At 36.1% G+C, this 15,540-nt stretch overlaps 1 protein-coding gene across 1 annotated transcript in view; it reads right to left on the bottom strand.

The window, feature by feature from the left end:
* Nucleotides 1–419: 419 nt before the first annotated feature.
* The window catches only part of LOC111868422 (protein Mo25), a 21,704-nt gene continuing 6,583 nt past the window's right edge, over nucleotides 420–15,540 (bottom strand). The window contains exons 4-9 of the mRNA XM_023859033.1: nucleotides 14,839–15,006; nucleotides 12,193–12,311; nucleotides 8,584–8,752; nucleotides 6,099–6,263; nucleotides 2,932–3,036; nucleotides 420–1,688 (exon numbers count right to left, since the gene is read on the bottom strand). Coding sequence (XP_023714801.1) covers nucleotides 1,506–1,688; nucleotides 2,932–3,036; nucleotides 6,099–6,263; nucleotides 8,584–8,752; nucleotides 12,193–12,311; nucleotides 14,839–15,006 — 909 coding nt within the window. The 3' untranslated portion in view covers nucleotides 420–1,505. The remainder of the gene's footprint in view (nucleotides 1,689–2,931; nucleotides 3,037–6,098; nucleotides 6,264–8,583; nucleotides 8,753–12,192; nucleotides 12,312–14,838; nucleotides 15,007–15,540) is intronic.

Below are 15,540 nucleotides of genomic sequence, written 5' to 3'. Positions count from 1 at the left end.
TATATATATATATATATGATTAGGTATACAGCAATTTCTGTCACAACCCTGTTCCTAGCTTCTTCAGTACTTCTGTTATTTCCTATACATAATATTTTTTTACCCAATTTCATCATATAAATAAACGAAGTGTGCTTGGCAATTAGATGCAGTACTGAAAAGAAAAAAGTTTCAGGAAGTGAACACTGACACTGTTAAATTATGTATGAGGGCATCAGGTATCATTACCAAATTGGTTAATCCTGCTGTATTTTGAAGTGTACTGAATGTACTACAAGTTCTGAGAACTGAGGCCATAACATTTTTTTAACAAACTACATAACTAACTATTCTCCTCCTCAGGTTGAACCTGTTTATCAGATTTAAAAAATTGTCACACTGTATATGTGTACATTCAGTATTATAAATACAAACTATAGTTAATTTTGTAAAGTTATGAGTTTTATTACCTTAATTTTTCCCAACATGCATGAAATTAATTATAAACAGTCTAGAACAGTAGGTACCGTATCCACTGTACAAAGATAAACTGCTTTAAACTACCTATGCTGAAGTTCAATTAAATATAATTTATAATATAAAACATATTTTACAGAAAGCAGAGTCTGAGGAAGTAATATTTCACACAAATTCTAACACATCTCAAGGATTCCAATTGAAATTATGTAAATGCATTTTTTATCATTTTAAATTCAATTTATGATACAATGTTACATTTAAAAGATAACAATGATATTTACAATTAAAACCCAACTCATGATTTAAACAGAGTAGCTATTTAACTGAACCCATACACTGTTTCAACAAGATGCCTTCAACAGAAGGTGCTGTAATATAGAAAGCACAATCATATGAAACAGCAATGCATGGAATTGCTTCAGGATAAAGCACATCTGACAGAACTGCGTACGGAATGGGCAATTTTCACTATGACTGTTCCTGGTACATTTCTCTTTAACCAAGAAGTCAACATAAACCCACAGATCCTGCTGCAAGAGTTGGCCGATGTTTCAGTACGCTAATTGTACCTAATACCATCAACCTCACTGTAAAATGGAAAAGTCAAGTGTCTTAAACTATATGTTTCATAATAACTAAAATGTTCATAGAAAGTTGTCAGTGAATAAGAAGACAGAAGTATGGTGCCGTAGTTTTATCATAATACTGTACACCATTATTTATGTGGAAAAAGAATTAGGGGAACTTGCCTAATAATACCAAACAAATAAAACGGAATACATGTGACGATAGTGGTTTGCTTCCAAAGCAGTAGCAGGAGACTAGTTTTGACTTCAGGTGAGTGACTCTACGGTGTGAGGAAATCAGAATGTGTCAATGCTCTCATGCCATTCATGAATAACCACTGACATCCTCAACCAAGCTGGAAGCAAAGTGCTGCTGGTTTCTCTCTTTTACAAGATAATGGAAGAATGTTTCCTGTTTGCAATATTAATATGCACTTTATATTTCTTTTCACTAAAGTCCAGTGGTTGTTAAGAGAGGTGTTAATGTTCAGTTAATGGCTTCAGTTCTTTGATCTGTTTTATTAGATATGCCTTCTCATCATTAAACTGCTCATCCTCTGATCGATCTGTGTGAAACCGAGTTAGGAACTCCACAAGCTTCTCCTGATTCCGCAATAAGATGTCCAGGATTGGTTTTGGTTTATTGGGGTTTGCCACAAACACCTGGAATTTGAAAAAATGAACAAATTAAGACTTTAATAATACTCTGATACACTTAACACAGTAATGTGTAGTAAAATTAAATCATCTCTGCCATACTTAACTCCATCCATACTAATGTTATGATTTTAGCATCATTCAGTTTCAGTTACACAATACTTGTATAATTCTTGGATAACTATACAGTTTCTACATTAATACATATTTCAGCCACACAAATCACTGTGCTTAATGTGCTTAGTGGTTAGTATTCTTACTCTAAAAGCTCTTAATTTTGGTTGAGACCAAACCTGTTCAACTTTGCGGATACACTATTATCCTATTTGTTAGACTTACAGGTATCAATTGATGATGAAACACTGACATTTCAATCTGGACCTAATAATGCTTTTTTTTTAATGCTAGTGGGGTGGGACTAAGTCCCTTGTACTGCGGCCACTTCTGGCCTATTGTACCAGCCCCAGATGATAGGTGAGGGTGATTGTGGAGCAATTGGTGGAATGAAGATTAGCAGGGGAAACCAAAGTACTCGGAGAAAACCTGCCCCAGCTCCGCTTTGTCCACCACAAATCCCACTTGACCAGACCCAGGATCGAACCCAGGCCACTGCGGTGAAAAGCCAGCGACTAACCGCTTGAGCTATGGCGCGGCCTAATCTGGACCTAGGTTTAGTGCTTCTTAAAATCAGTTTTCATGCTAGCGGTATGGCGAAACATCTGTGTAACATTAGTGCACACAAGGCTGAACAGTCACTTTTTATTCTGATTCTAAAAGATAATTTGCCTCATGTGGCTCAAATTTAGAAAATACACAGCATCACTTCAGGAACGAGTTCCTCATATGCAAATAATAAAAATAGTTTACATCAATATAAGTCTGGAAATGTACAGTTTCCAAGTTAAGGCTTTCTAAAACCGCTGAATGATAAACTGAATTTCATAACTTCCGCAGATGGTTTCCGTCATTCACTACATTAAGACAGTGGCGGTATCAGTCTGACAAAATCTCGAGAAGTTTCCAAATCTTAATAGGAGAAGTATACAGTAATTGTGTGTTATGTGCATGGTGATATAAAGTTGTTGAGATGATGTACTCAAGTCAAGAGCTAGCCGACACGCATTTCATATATGGTTTGGCAGACGGTAATGCTGTGAGGAACATAAATCATAAAGCTCCTCATAATGTAATTTACTCTGTCATGTTACTCCCTGCCTCACAGATTTTCAAGACAGAAAGTCTGACAAACCTTAAAAACATGGAAGGCTTCAAACTGTATGTTGCGTGACTTCTCCTTCAGCATATTCATCATCAGTTTTAGATTGTCTGGATTTGATATGTATCTTGTCATTACCTGAAATAAGTTACACACATTCAGAACTGAAGAGAAAGTAAATACTGGAACTGTGCCATCCTCTACAGTAATGATCTTCATTAGATGAAACACACAGGAACAGAAACATGTACCCAGTATCGAATACATTCTTTGCTTCCCTCATTGGTCCTTATGTTCATCTATTGCAACCATAAAGATACTTAACTATTTAGGATTTGAGGTTCTCACAGCAGTGGTCATGTTGAGTTCCATCTTCTGGGATATAATGCTGTGTACTCTGTCAAAAATCAATCAACATTTCGGAGGAAAATGTGAATAAGCCACACAAGAAACTAGCATGAAGCAGAGCTCTGCTTGGCTTAGTGTTCAAGCTTGAATCAATGAATGTACAAGGGGTGGGCCCTCTTGGCCCTTGCACTGCGACCACAGTGATCTAGTGCTTCCCCTTTAGATTATCCCCTCAGCAATCCTGCGCTTTGAATCTTAAATAAGCTAAGGCCTCACATTCACACAGGATATGTGTGGCTGTTTCATTTTCTTCTTCACACTCTCACAAGTGGGACTATCACTCAGTCCCAGTTTGAAGAGGTGTCCTTTAAGGTGACAGTGCCCTGCAAGGAGTCCCACCATCCATTGTAGCTGGTTCCTGTTCAAACATCAACAGTTCCTTCGTTCTTTTAGTAGGGGGGTCCTCGTATGAGTCCCTCTGCTTGCCTGAGTCCAGTCAAGGATCCCCAGTATTTCTTGTTATTCATATTTGTCCAGTCCCTGATTGCCTTTCTGGCAACTCCTACAGAGATACCTCAGGCTGGTTCAGGTCCTATGAACGGATGTTCAGCTCCATTCTTGGCCAATTGATCTGCTGTTTTGTTTCCAACAATACCCTCATGCCCCGGCACCCATATCAGTTTCAAGCTTGAAGATGGAGATGTGTTCCTCGGAAATGTAGGTTGATTTTCAACGGACTAATAGCATTACATCCCAAAAGACATAACTCTTTATACTAAATTATCAGTCATAAATTCTATCATAGTTATAAAAATTTGTAATAATATCTTGTACCATCATGGGAGTATTTTTTCAATGTCCAGTGTGTAGACAGAAATATACATAGATATAGTCTATTATTGGGGGGGGACAGCAAAGCTATTACACTACACAGTAGAAGTAATAATCTCTCATCTTTTTTTGAACATACACCTTACTAAAAAAAGCATAATCTTAACGAGGCCGTAGAGTCCAAATTATCCAAAATTCAATTATGACACTCCTGTTTATTTGACACAGCCAAGGCTGGCACACCTTCGCCACAGAAGAAGAGAAGCAAAGCTAGAAAACTATGAAATTTCAAGGTCTGTTGGAACCACCGCAAAGACATTTTTTTCCATACCATGGAGTGTGAAATAGGAGCCTAGTGGACCAATATTCTTCAATTTCGGGGCGTTTGTCGATTCCTGTCATGAACACAAATCCTAAGTATGTACACATTTGTAATTGTGTTCGCGAGAGTGAGGAGCTAACTCATGTGTGTTGAAGTGCTGGTGAGCATAGCGATTGGTTTCAGCTGTAATGTGATTTACTAAGTCGTCATCCAGAAAAATTTTAATCCATGAAAAGGGGTGCATTTTATGTGTTATATCAATTTTGATCCCGGAACTACCAGTAAATGGAACTATTGTTGGTACAATGTCTCTGTATGTCCATGAGATGGGCGTGTCAGGCACCGCACTCATGGTGGCTAAATGTTCATGATTACTGTGTTGTGGATCACTCTCTATCACTGTATTATTGTCACTATCAACTTCATCTAATTCAGAAATCATTATTTTCTCGCCACTTTAATCAACAGCAGAAATCTCATTCACAACACTTTCCAGCTGGTTTGTAGGAACACTCACACTTGCTGCGAGAAGCCACGGTGAAACTGAATGAATGTGAAATATTTTCTGACCTTTTCCTTCTCGAAGGGTTCTGACAGTAATATAGACCCCCATAAAGTCAACAAGGGTTCTTTACAACCATGCACAAAACTATCATAAATATGTCTTTGGTTGATGAGTGCCAAGACAGCAAAGAAGGGAAGAGTGTATCAAAGCACTAAAATACTCCAACGCCAGGGAACAGCTGGCATTGTCCAGGCACAAAAATGTGCCCGCGCCAGTCAAAGAGTTAAATCAGGAAAACCTTAGGAAGAGTAAATGGTGGTCACACTGTACATAGAATTGGTAGAGTAAACCCTCGCTAATCTGCTTATTGTTAATCCGGATCAAAATATGAAAAATGCTGTTCACAGATGAGTAATCAATTATGTATATTCTTCAACAAATCAAAAATTTCAGGAGTATCATCAGCACTTATGAAGTGTGAGGTATATCCTAATTAAAAAACAGCAGCATATGTCTGTTCAGACAAAACTTTACAGTTTCTTCAAACCTGCATTATTACGTTCAAAATCGAGCACAACTTCTAAGTCTTCTATCAATGAATAAATGTAGTCACTTTTATAGTTTTTACATAAAGGCTCTACAATGATACTTTTTTATTTATTTTTGTTGGCACTACTTTTATCATTACGTTTTTCATTTATTTGTGTTTTAAGTTTATTTCGCCTTATAGGGTTACCTTTTGATTCAATATCTGGATGACCTCTCCCCCCAAATTAATCCTGATTAGCAAGGGTTTACTGTATTTGTTTATTTGCAGGTTATTTAATGAAGTTGTATCAAGAGCAGCATAATTTAGCATTAGATCAAGACACAAGCATGATTATTTATAATGAAGATGTAAGAATGGCATAGGAAGTACTGATAATTTAATTCACAGTGATGTCATGGAATTCATCTTGGTAGACTAAGAAACACCTCAATCAAGGTAAATGGTTTCCAGCTGAGATACAACTAGAAACCTCCCAAGGGAGGTCAGACATATGGCTTCTGCATTAACCTATTTGGTAATCCTCGGGTATGTAGAAAAACTTTTTGTAACATTTACCCAAACATGTATATATGCACACACCAGAAATAAAAAAAAAATAATGTGCATTATGTGTCACATCCAGTTAAAAACATCTTATTACTTACAGTAAAATTATGCCTGTCTAGAAGCAACTCTCCCAGCAGTTTTAGGCTCTGTCGGCGTGTAACATAATTTTCTGAATTAAGAAGTCGTTGATAGTGAGAAAACACTTTATCATAATTTATTTCCAAAAATTCGGCACACAAAATCTTGTGACGTGTCAACAATTCCTGTGAAACAAGCACAGTCATTTCAGTTATAATCATCATCATCATCATTCATTACACTCACTTAAGCCTCCCCTGCCACATTAATACTTTTTCTTACAACTGATGATAAAAACATGGTTCACACAAACTTGTGAAGTGGGAGTGACACTAGTATCACAATCAAGAGTCTAGAAGTTATGGATGGTAATAGATCTTCAAAAAATATACAATTCTTCTTAACACAGTCCTTTGTAGAATATGGGAAAAACAGAACAGTGGCTACATGAAATCTAAATTTAGCTTTCAGTTTGATGACAATGATTAATGAACCAATGGAGCTACAGAGCTGAAATTTGGTATGGCAATGAACCATAAACATATCTAAAACCTGAAGAATTCTGTCTTTTGGGATATACTGCCATGCAGTGCAGTAAGTCAGCTCTGCTAGTTTCTTGTCTGACTTACTCTTCAGTCCTGAAGATGGAGGTGATATGTTCCTAAGAAAAAATGTTGGTTGACTTTCACCATCCTACATGGCATTATATCCTGGAAGACCACACTCTTCATAGTCACTGTTGTAAGAACCTAAGCCAACATACCTAGAACGTGTATATAAAACACTACTTACAAATCAACAATTACAAACATGTAGTGTGAAACTTGGAGGTTATGTTAAAAATATTTAATGTAGACGAATTTTTTTTATTAAGAATGCTTGCCAACAGCTAAAGGTATCACAGGTTGCGGACCTCGTGCCTCCCACTTTCAAACAAGCAGTTTATATTTTAGTGAGATAGAATATGCGTACGGTAAAGTTGTCCCTGTGCTTAATTAATTAAGCACTATGCCATGAAGATGTGAGGGGGAGTGGATGTATGGCTCCATCATTCTTTAACTTAGCACTAGATGTGAGAAATAAGTACTGGCCTCTGAGCCATCACTAGGCAACTCATTATCACATACTTGGTCTTTAAGATATGGGCTTCATCTCTCTGACCCACCACTCTGCTGGTCACAGAGTAGTGGAGTGGGGATGTGAACTAATTATACAAAACGCACATATATAAAAGTTTCTTCTAAACATAATTATTACAATTCCTGAATAAATATGACACAGCAAGTGAGAGAGAGTAATGAGAAATTATGGACAGACATGCTTACAAATTTTGTATACAGGTTTTTTTTTTCTTGGGGTGGGGTGAGACTGAGTCCACTTGGTATGTCGGCCACTAACTGGCATATTGTACCAGTCCCAGATGATAGATGATGAGTGTGGAGCAATTGGTGGAATGAGAATTGGCAGGGGAAACTGAAGTACTAGGAGAAAACCTGCCCAGTGCCACTTTGTCCACCCCAAATCCCACATGACCTGACAAGCCATTTACCACCTGAACTACTGCACGGCCTTGTACACAGGTTCAGTACAATGAAAAATAATATTATGAACATCATAAATTACTGTGTGTAACACAGGAAATAACGGCAGCAGTATCATTCAAAAGTTGCTTAACAACACGTTCAGTGAGTGTCTGCTCAGAATCCATTCATGAGAGTATGATAATTTACAGTGAAACTGAATGGAATTCAACTAAGCCAGGGCCTATTTAATTCAGTTTTAGGGACTGCCATAACAGCCAGTGCTCTGACCACATTTCAAACTTATTCAGAAACATCAACATTTGTACAAACAGAAGAATATATTTGTGAATCTACAAATACATAAAGAAAAATAACTTCATTAATTTATTTTTCATTTTCACTTTTAATTTACTTAAAAAAGTAGAATAGCATATACCACAGGGCACATTACAGCTAGAAAACCCTAGATTTATCACAGATTCAGAAATTTGGAATACATATACACTGAGTCCAATTTCTAAATTAAAACTTTTTACATTTACTTTCAAAATTACCGAATGTTACTGCAAGCTTATACTGTAGAACACTGGTTATCTGAATTAATTAGTGACAAATGCAGTTCAGACAATTTGATTAAATTCTTATCCATAAAAAAAACACTATTATAATGTACTGTACTATTACAACAATAAAAACAAAAAACTTTTAAAACTGAAATAACATAAAAAAATTAATAAATGTAATTACAAATTAACATTTCAAACACTTTGTTTGAAAAAGTCCAACAATGATGTTTGTTTAGCAGATGAAACTCGTTTCTCAGCTGATAAGTCTCACAAGCTTTTCAGTGTAAAACGCTTGGTTGTGTTGATTCAGTTAATTGGCAATTCAGATAATCGGCAATCTAATGTACTACCAATTTGCCTTCTCAACAGTATATATTTATGATGCCGTATCATGTGGTAATGTTATGAGCACCTACCTTAAATGTGGAAAAGGCATCTGAAGCTATATCAAATGTTGACACTTCTACATATCTGAAGAAATTGAAAAAGTCATCTGAATAGAGCATAATTTTTGCCAGTGCCTCATATCTTGCACATTCTCTGAGCATGGTACCACAATTGAGAGCAATCTCTTGATGCTCATACCTGTAAGCACAATAAATGCACATAAATAATCACTCAGTAAATAATAAGATATTAAAATATGGTGCAATTAAAGGTTCTTAAAGGGCAGAACTTGCAGATTTTAAAACATCCCATAACTAACAGACTTGAAAGGATTCTGATGATGGTGTATGCTGTACAGAACTATAAGGTTTATTTTGGACTCTGTCCATCATCTGGTATATATGAGACAACTTTAGGTCCAGTGATTGAGACTAGCTCTTTCTAACGGGCCCAACTAAGTAGGTCTATCTTAACCCCATCCACCTGTGGATGGAGACAGATCCAGTCTCCAAAATGTTGTGGTTTTTTGTCTCATATATACCAGATGATGGACAGAGTCCAAAATAAACCTTATAGTTCTGTATCCCGCAACTAGTAGTTATAAACTACCACTGTGACTGCAGAAACCAGAAGTTCAATACCAACAATGCCAAAGCATGCCATTAGACATGATCGTGAGCCGTATCTTCAAAATTTACCTCCATCAGCTTCACCATAATGTGAAGTTCCCCCACCAAAATTCTACATGCATTCTCAGTCCCATTCATGTGAGCCACATGGCCAGCCCATCACAGCCCTTAAATTTCAATGTCCTAACAATGCTGGATGACCTGTATAAACGTCAAAATTTATCATTATGTACTATCCTAAACCGCTCACTCCTCAGGTCCAAATATATTTCCTGAACTCTTAATTTGCAAAAACTTGCAATCTCTATTCTTTCTTCATATCAACAAACCACATCTACAACATAGCAAAAACAAATACACATCAAGTTGCAAAAGTAAGTTATAACCAATCTCCAGTTTACAATATAGCTTTCCTATGTCATGTCAAACTGCAAGACAACAATCAATAACATTGTCTTTTCCTTATTAGTAGCATACTGAGCAAATCTGTATACTGCCAACTATGAGTACTTTTTAACATAATAAATGTTTGTTACAATATATATAAACCTGTACTACCTTAACCCTTCCATTGTTAACCATTTAAGTTACAATGGTTATCATACATCCCGCCTGTTGTAACACTATAAAGAATACTCCGCATTTGGCCGAGAGTGTATTTATTTGTTTCATGTGATTCTTAGAGAGGATGTCAGTAACCAGTTGTCTACAATTTCGGACTAAAAATAGTCAGAAGCTTGATTTAAACCTTACACTTGGAGATAAGCATATCACTGATCTTACTAATATCAAGTTTCTAGGATTGATTATTGATGAAAAGTTGTCATGGAAGGGGCACACTGAACATGTTTTAAAAAAGTTAAGTTCCGCTTATTATGCTATCAGGATTGTCACACCCCTTATGATGGAGAATACTCTAAGAATGATATATTTTGCATATGTTCATTCATTATTATCTTATGGTATTTTATTATGGGGTAATTCACCACACAGTCTTAGTGTTTTTAAGATGCAAAAACGAATACTCCATATTATGACTAAGACTAGATGTAGAGACTCTTGTAGACAACTTTTTAAAGATTGGGAAATTTTACCATTCTATTCTCAATATATATTTTCTTTGGTGATATTTGTTGTGAGAAATAAGCATCTTTATAAAACTAATCAAGAAATTCATGGTCTAAATACTAGGCACAATACTGACCTTCATTTTCCATCTGCTAGATTAACAATATATAATGAAGGGACATATGCTATTGGAATGAGGATATTTAACCATCTTCCTATAAATATAAAATTATTATCACATAAAACTGAATTGTTTAAACCAGCATTAAAGAGATATCTTTGCTTGTGATCATTTTATTCATTAGAGGAGTTTTTTAATCAAAATAATTTGTAAATACTGATTGGATGTAAATGGGATTAACTGTATGTTATATTTTTTAATTTTAATTATATTTATTACTTAGTATTATGTGATATTGTTTTTATGATTAATGTTTAATGATTGTGACAAATGAACTTGGAGTAGTAAGAAGTAAAAGGTTGTATTTCTAACAGTGTATGAATCTATGTTGTTATGATATGGCTTGATTTAATGTTACACCATGTATCTTTTTATGTTTTGTATGAGATTGTATAAGTTTGACTAGCTCTATATCCTATGGGTGCTAAAGCCCCTGTACAGGATTTGTGGAGTTATTTAATAACAAATAAACAATACATGAGTGACCCATCAAACAAAATCTGGCTATCATTGTTTGTACAGGTACCAATCAGGAGATATAATTAAATAACATATATTTAGCTGTCTGTTTACATAGTTCTCACCTGAAATACATGTTCAAGTTATCTTTGTGTTCTCTGATGTATATGAAATACTTACACTTTAATCATGATTGGAAAAGGGTTCTTGTATCATGGGAAATGAAAGAAGCATACAAAATCTAAGCAAATGTTAAGCAGTGAAACAGTCATCACACTTTTCACATACAGAAATATGGAATCATACCACCATAACAGTTTGAATATAAGCTGCACTTTATTTCCTTAGAATCTGTATGTTTTTTTCAAACTCGCTTATATGCAGTGCCTTAGAAAATGAAACAGAAAAGGTCAAGGTCATCACTGGATTGCTTACAGTGTGTATAATGATACACAGTGCATAATTCATGCTTAAACTCATAAGATAGCACTTCCTTTTCCCCCCCGATACATACTGCTCATGCAAAATCATCTTAACCAATATCAGATTTGAGGTTTTTATGACAGTAAGAATTTATATTGTGATCTTCTGGGTTGCAACTCCATGTAGTACTGTAGGTAGACATCAAAATGCTTCCCCCATCATCATGGTTGATGTCACTTCCTGTTCAAACCATTTAATTTTAGGGGTGCAGCATATATATTCACAAAAATACAGCAATTCTTACATTACTTTCAATTAGGAAATAACACATATATATACAAAACTATAAATTTGCCTGTAGTTATTGCATGGGCATGAAACTTGGTCTCTGACATGAAGGGTATTTGAGAACAGGGTGCTGAGAATATTTTGATCCAAGAGGGATGACATAATAGGAGACTGGAGAAAATTACATTAACAAGGAGCTGCATAACTTGTACTCTTCACCAAGCATAATTACAAAAATCAAGTCAAGGAGGATGAAATGGGCAGGGCATGTAGCACGAATGAAGGAGAAAGGGAACGCATATAGGATATTGGTGAGAAACCCAGAAGGAAAGAGACCACTATTAACACCAAGACATACATGGGTGGATAATATTAAAATGGATCTTAAGAGAGATAGGATGGGGCAGTATGGACTGCATTCATCTGGCTCAGAATAGGGACCAGAGGAGGACTCTTGTGGCACAATAATGAATCTTTGGGTTCCATAAAATGTTGGTAAATTTTTTAGTAGCTCAGTGACTGTTGGCTTCCCAAGAAAGACTTATGTCCATGGAATAAGTTAGCAATTTACTATATAGCTTTCTACTTGCCCTGCCATTAATGTAAAAAGTATCTCAGGCTTTGTGCAGATATACTCGACCGTGGGTGATCTGGTGCCAATCTGACGTCGCAGAATGTTGTTGAAAACTTGTGCCACATCCTTCTTACCCTATAAACCATTAAACACAGAAATAAAAATGTAAAAACCTCATCACAGTGACAATGCAATAAATGGTAATGAAAACTGCTGTCAATGTATCTAGTTTGTGCATCCTCTTTTCTTAACTAGACATATTTCCATCTTGCGCATAAGAAGTTGATTTTCTTTGGGATGTAACAATGACTAGCCTGAGCAGGTGGGGTAACAGTAATGCTCTAGACTTGCATTTGGGAGATGCTGTATGAATCTTAGCCACGACACCTATAACCTGACTTGAGGTTCTCTGTGGTCTTCCTCAGTCCCTGCAGGCAAATGACAGGACAGTATGTCAACTAGGCCACCACTGCTTCCATTCAAATCCTTTCAAATTCATTATTCAGTTATTCTACTATATGCCATTATATTGTGTACGATACTGACAACATTGCAAAATAACAACAAAATAATGACAAGCACATGTACCATCATCACTTCACTATTTTCACCGCCCAATTATGCTTCAAAACATTAGACCAGTAACAGTCCTGACCAACTTCCACCTGAGAATTAGAATTCCTTAGCAGCAGTGGTTCCCAAACTTTTTCAGGACAGTGTTCCCTTGGTTCCATAAACTCATCTCCATTGCCCCCTGCCCTACTCTGTATAATGCATTCTTCAGATCAGCAGTTTGCACAACCCATTAAGGAAGATAATAATAAAATAAGGTATCACATATAGTAACTACTTTATCATTTGTAAATTCTTAATGCAATGGATGGCTTGATGAAAGGATACCAGATTCCCAGTGTCTGGTTTAGTCACTTCAATTGCAAATAAGCAAAAAATCACACTCGGAGGGGTCCACCTCCAGTGCCCTCCCGTCACTCCCTTGGTCCTTAGTGCCTCCCTAGGGGTCACATAGGCCCCTTTGGGAATCACTACTTTAGACAGCATCAGTTAATTTCAGTTTGTGAAAGTCAAGTTCCAACATAAGGAGAAATATATGAAGCAACCCAGGTTACATATCTATGAACAGACTAGCTCTCACAGTAATGAGTCTAACTTGCATTCAATAGGCACATAATTGTAATCACCGATAGAACCAGCTATCATTGTAATTTTTCTCAGTCCATGCAAGCTAGCAATGGGACAGAACATCAGATGTGCCTGTCCACTTCCTTCCAAATCACATAAAATTCATCATTCATGAACATTCTCACATATCACACAGGGAAAAAAGAATGGGGACAAGAAAGAAATGAAGATCAAATAAAAGTTTTTGAGTTACTGTGATCTAAAAGTTTGTTCTAGATAAGTTATTTTTCTACCCTGTTCCTACCATATGCTTGGGACATATAGTCCCACTAGGTTTCTTATATAATAATGAAATGCAGTGTAAGGTGTCAGCTATTTGGGGATGGATCACATCAAGAGTGTTATGAGCTCCTAGAAGTAAAGTCAAAGAAAACCAACCAATATAACAGTTACATCACTTGGCACAAACCACTATACATATTATCACAAAATACATGAGGAGATATTGCAATACATGAAAATGTTACAACTCTAAAACTGTCATGTTTTAAAATAAATATCATTGTGAATAAATTATGACATATATATTGTCATGTGTTGGGTATGTCACGCGACAAATAACTTCACGTGGGTCTCGGATTTAACGAATCTTTACTGAACACTCACTCTTACACACCTTACAATTATTATCTCTTGCAGTATCACTTGACTTCTGGCCCAATACTCCAATGCGATGTCTCAACTATCCTTGGCCATGGTTGGATCTCAACTGTCTCTGGCGGCGGCTATCCCAAGATTGTCTTCGTTCTCGATACTCAATATTCTGATGTGTGTCATAAGCACTGCTTATATAGGGGTTATGCGGATACCAGACAGCATTCCTCACGGTTCGGTTACCGCTTTCAGACAGTCCGTTGTTACAGGAACGCTTCTTATACAATACACCGGTAACATGTTTTGTCTCATCCGTTGTTACTCAATGACAATTCGTTGCTATGATTTGTCACTGCGGGAACTCCACAATTTCCACGTATTCGTTGTCGTGGAAGTGTCCGTTCTGATTGTAGCGGTTGTCGCAGTGATGGACATAAGGTAATGTGTCACAATATATATATATATAATCTTAACTTAATTCAGTCCAGAGCTTAAGTTTTAATTATTAGATTTTAATTTAAATTAACCTTAACATAAAGACTGGCTCTGATAATTCTACACTTTTATTATAGCTGTATAAATATTTGATATGTTCTTGCTGTAACAGCAGTTTGTGGAATAAGTGTTTATATGGCTTGATAAGAAAACAAGATCAAAACAAGTAGCTGACAAGTATCTCACACTGTATGTATCTCAAATATAGTTCACGTTCCCAGTAACGGTTGCTGCATATTGACAATGCGATACAGTAAGTCTATAATACCCCAAAATAGAAACATATGGTAGTGCAACAAAGACTATTTGTAGGGTAGAATCTAAATCTCCAAGGATAACAAGCTTAAAACATTAATTTTCTCAGTCCTCTTACCTCAAAGTCAATTCGATTGAGATTCTGGATAAGCAGCAATAGTAGGTTGCTATTGTAGAGCTCCTGAGCCAACTGAGCTACAATGATATCTGTCTGAGGCTCTGCATCAGATGTTCCATACAGCATGTTCTTAATTAGCACTAAGTTCTTGCTTACATCCTCCTGGGCCTCAAATACAAAACAGATACGAGTCAACTAAGTTTTTTACTGATTTGTTCAAAATTCAGTGAAATCCAAATTTGTTTTTTCAACATTTGTGAATTTTGGTGCAGTAAGTACACTTAGTGTAAAGAATTTTCACCCTTCCAGAATGTTGATTCAATATTACTGTGGTCAAAACAACAATTAATCAATACATTCATGAAGAGTTCTATCTTCTGGAATGTAACATGGTGCAGTCTAGTGAAATGATTTTCACTGGACTACACGGTGTTACATCCAAGGTGACAGAAGTCTTCATAATTTTAACAGTGAGATTCACAAATACAAAACTAGAGCAGTTAACCTAACAAAATACAATAAAGGTGCATACATATCAAGTATTAAAGTTTTTAATCATCTTCCTCAAACAATAAAAATATTAGCTACTGATGTGAGTAGTTTTAACCCGTTGCCGTGGTTCGTCGTGTATGTTTCGTCAGGGATTTAAATCGTCTGGGGGGGTTCGACGTGTATGTTTCATTCAGCTGCACACCTATGTTA

The sequence above is a fragment of the Cryptotermes secundus genome, unplaced genomic scaffold, assembly GCF_002891405.2.
Source record: "Cryptotermes secundus unplaced genomic scaffold, Csec_1.0 scaffold106, whole genome shotgun sequence".
NCBI classification, from domain to species: Eukaryota; Metazoa; Arthropoda; class Insecta; order Blattodea; family Kalotermitidae; genus Cryptotermes; species Cryptotermes secundus.
This window is presented reverse-complemented; position numbering and strand designations above follow the sequence as displayed.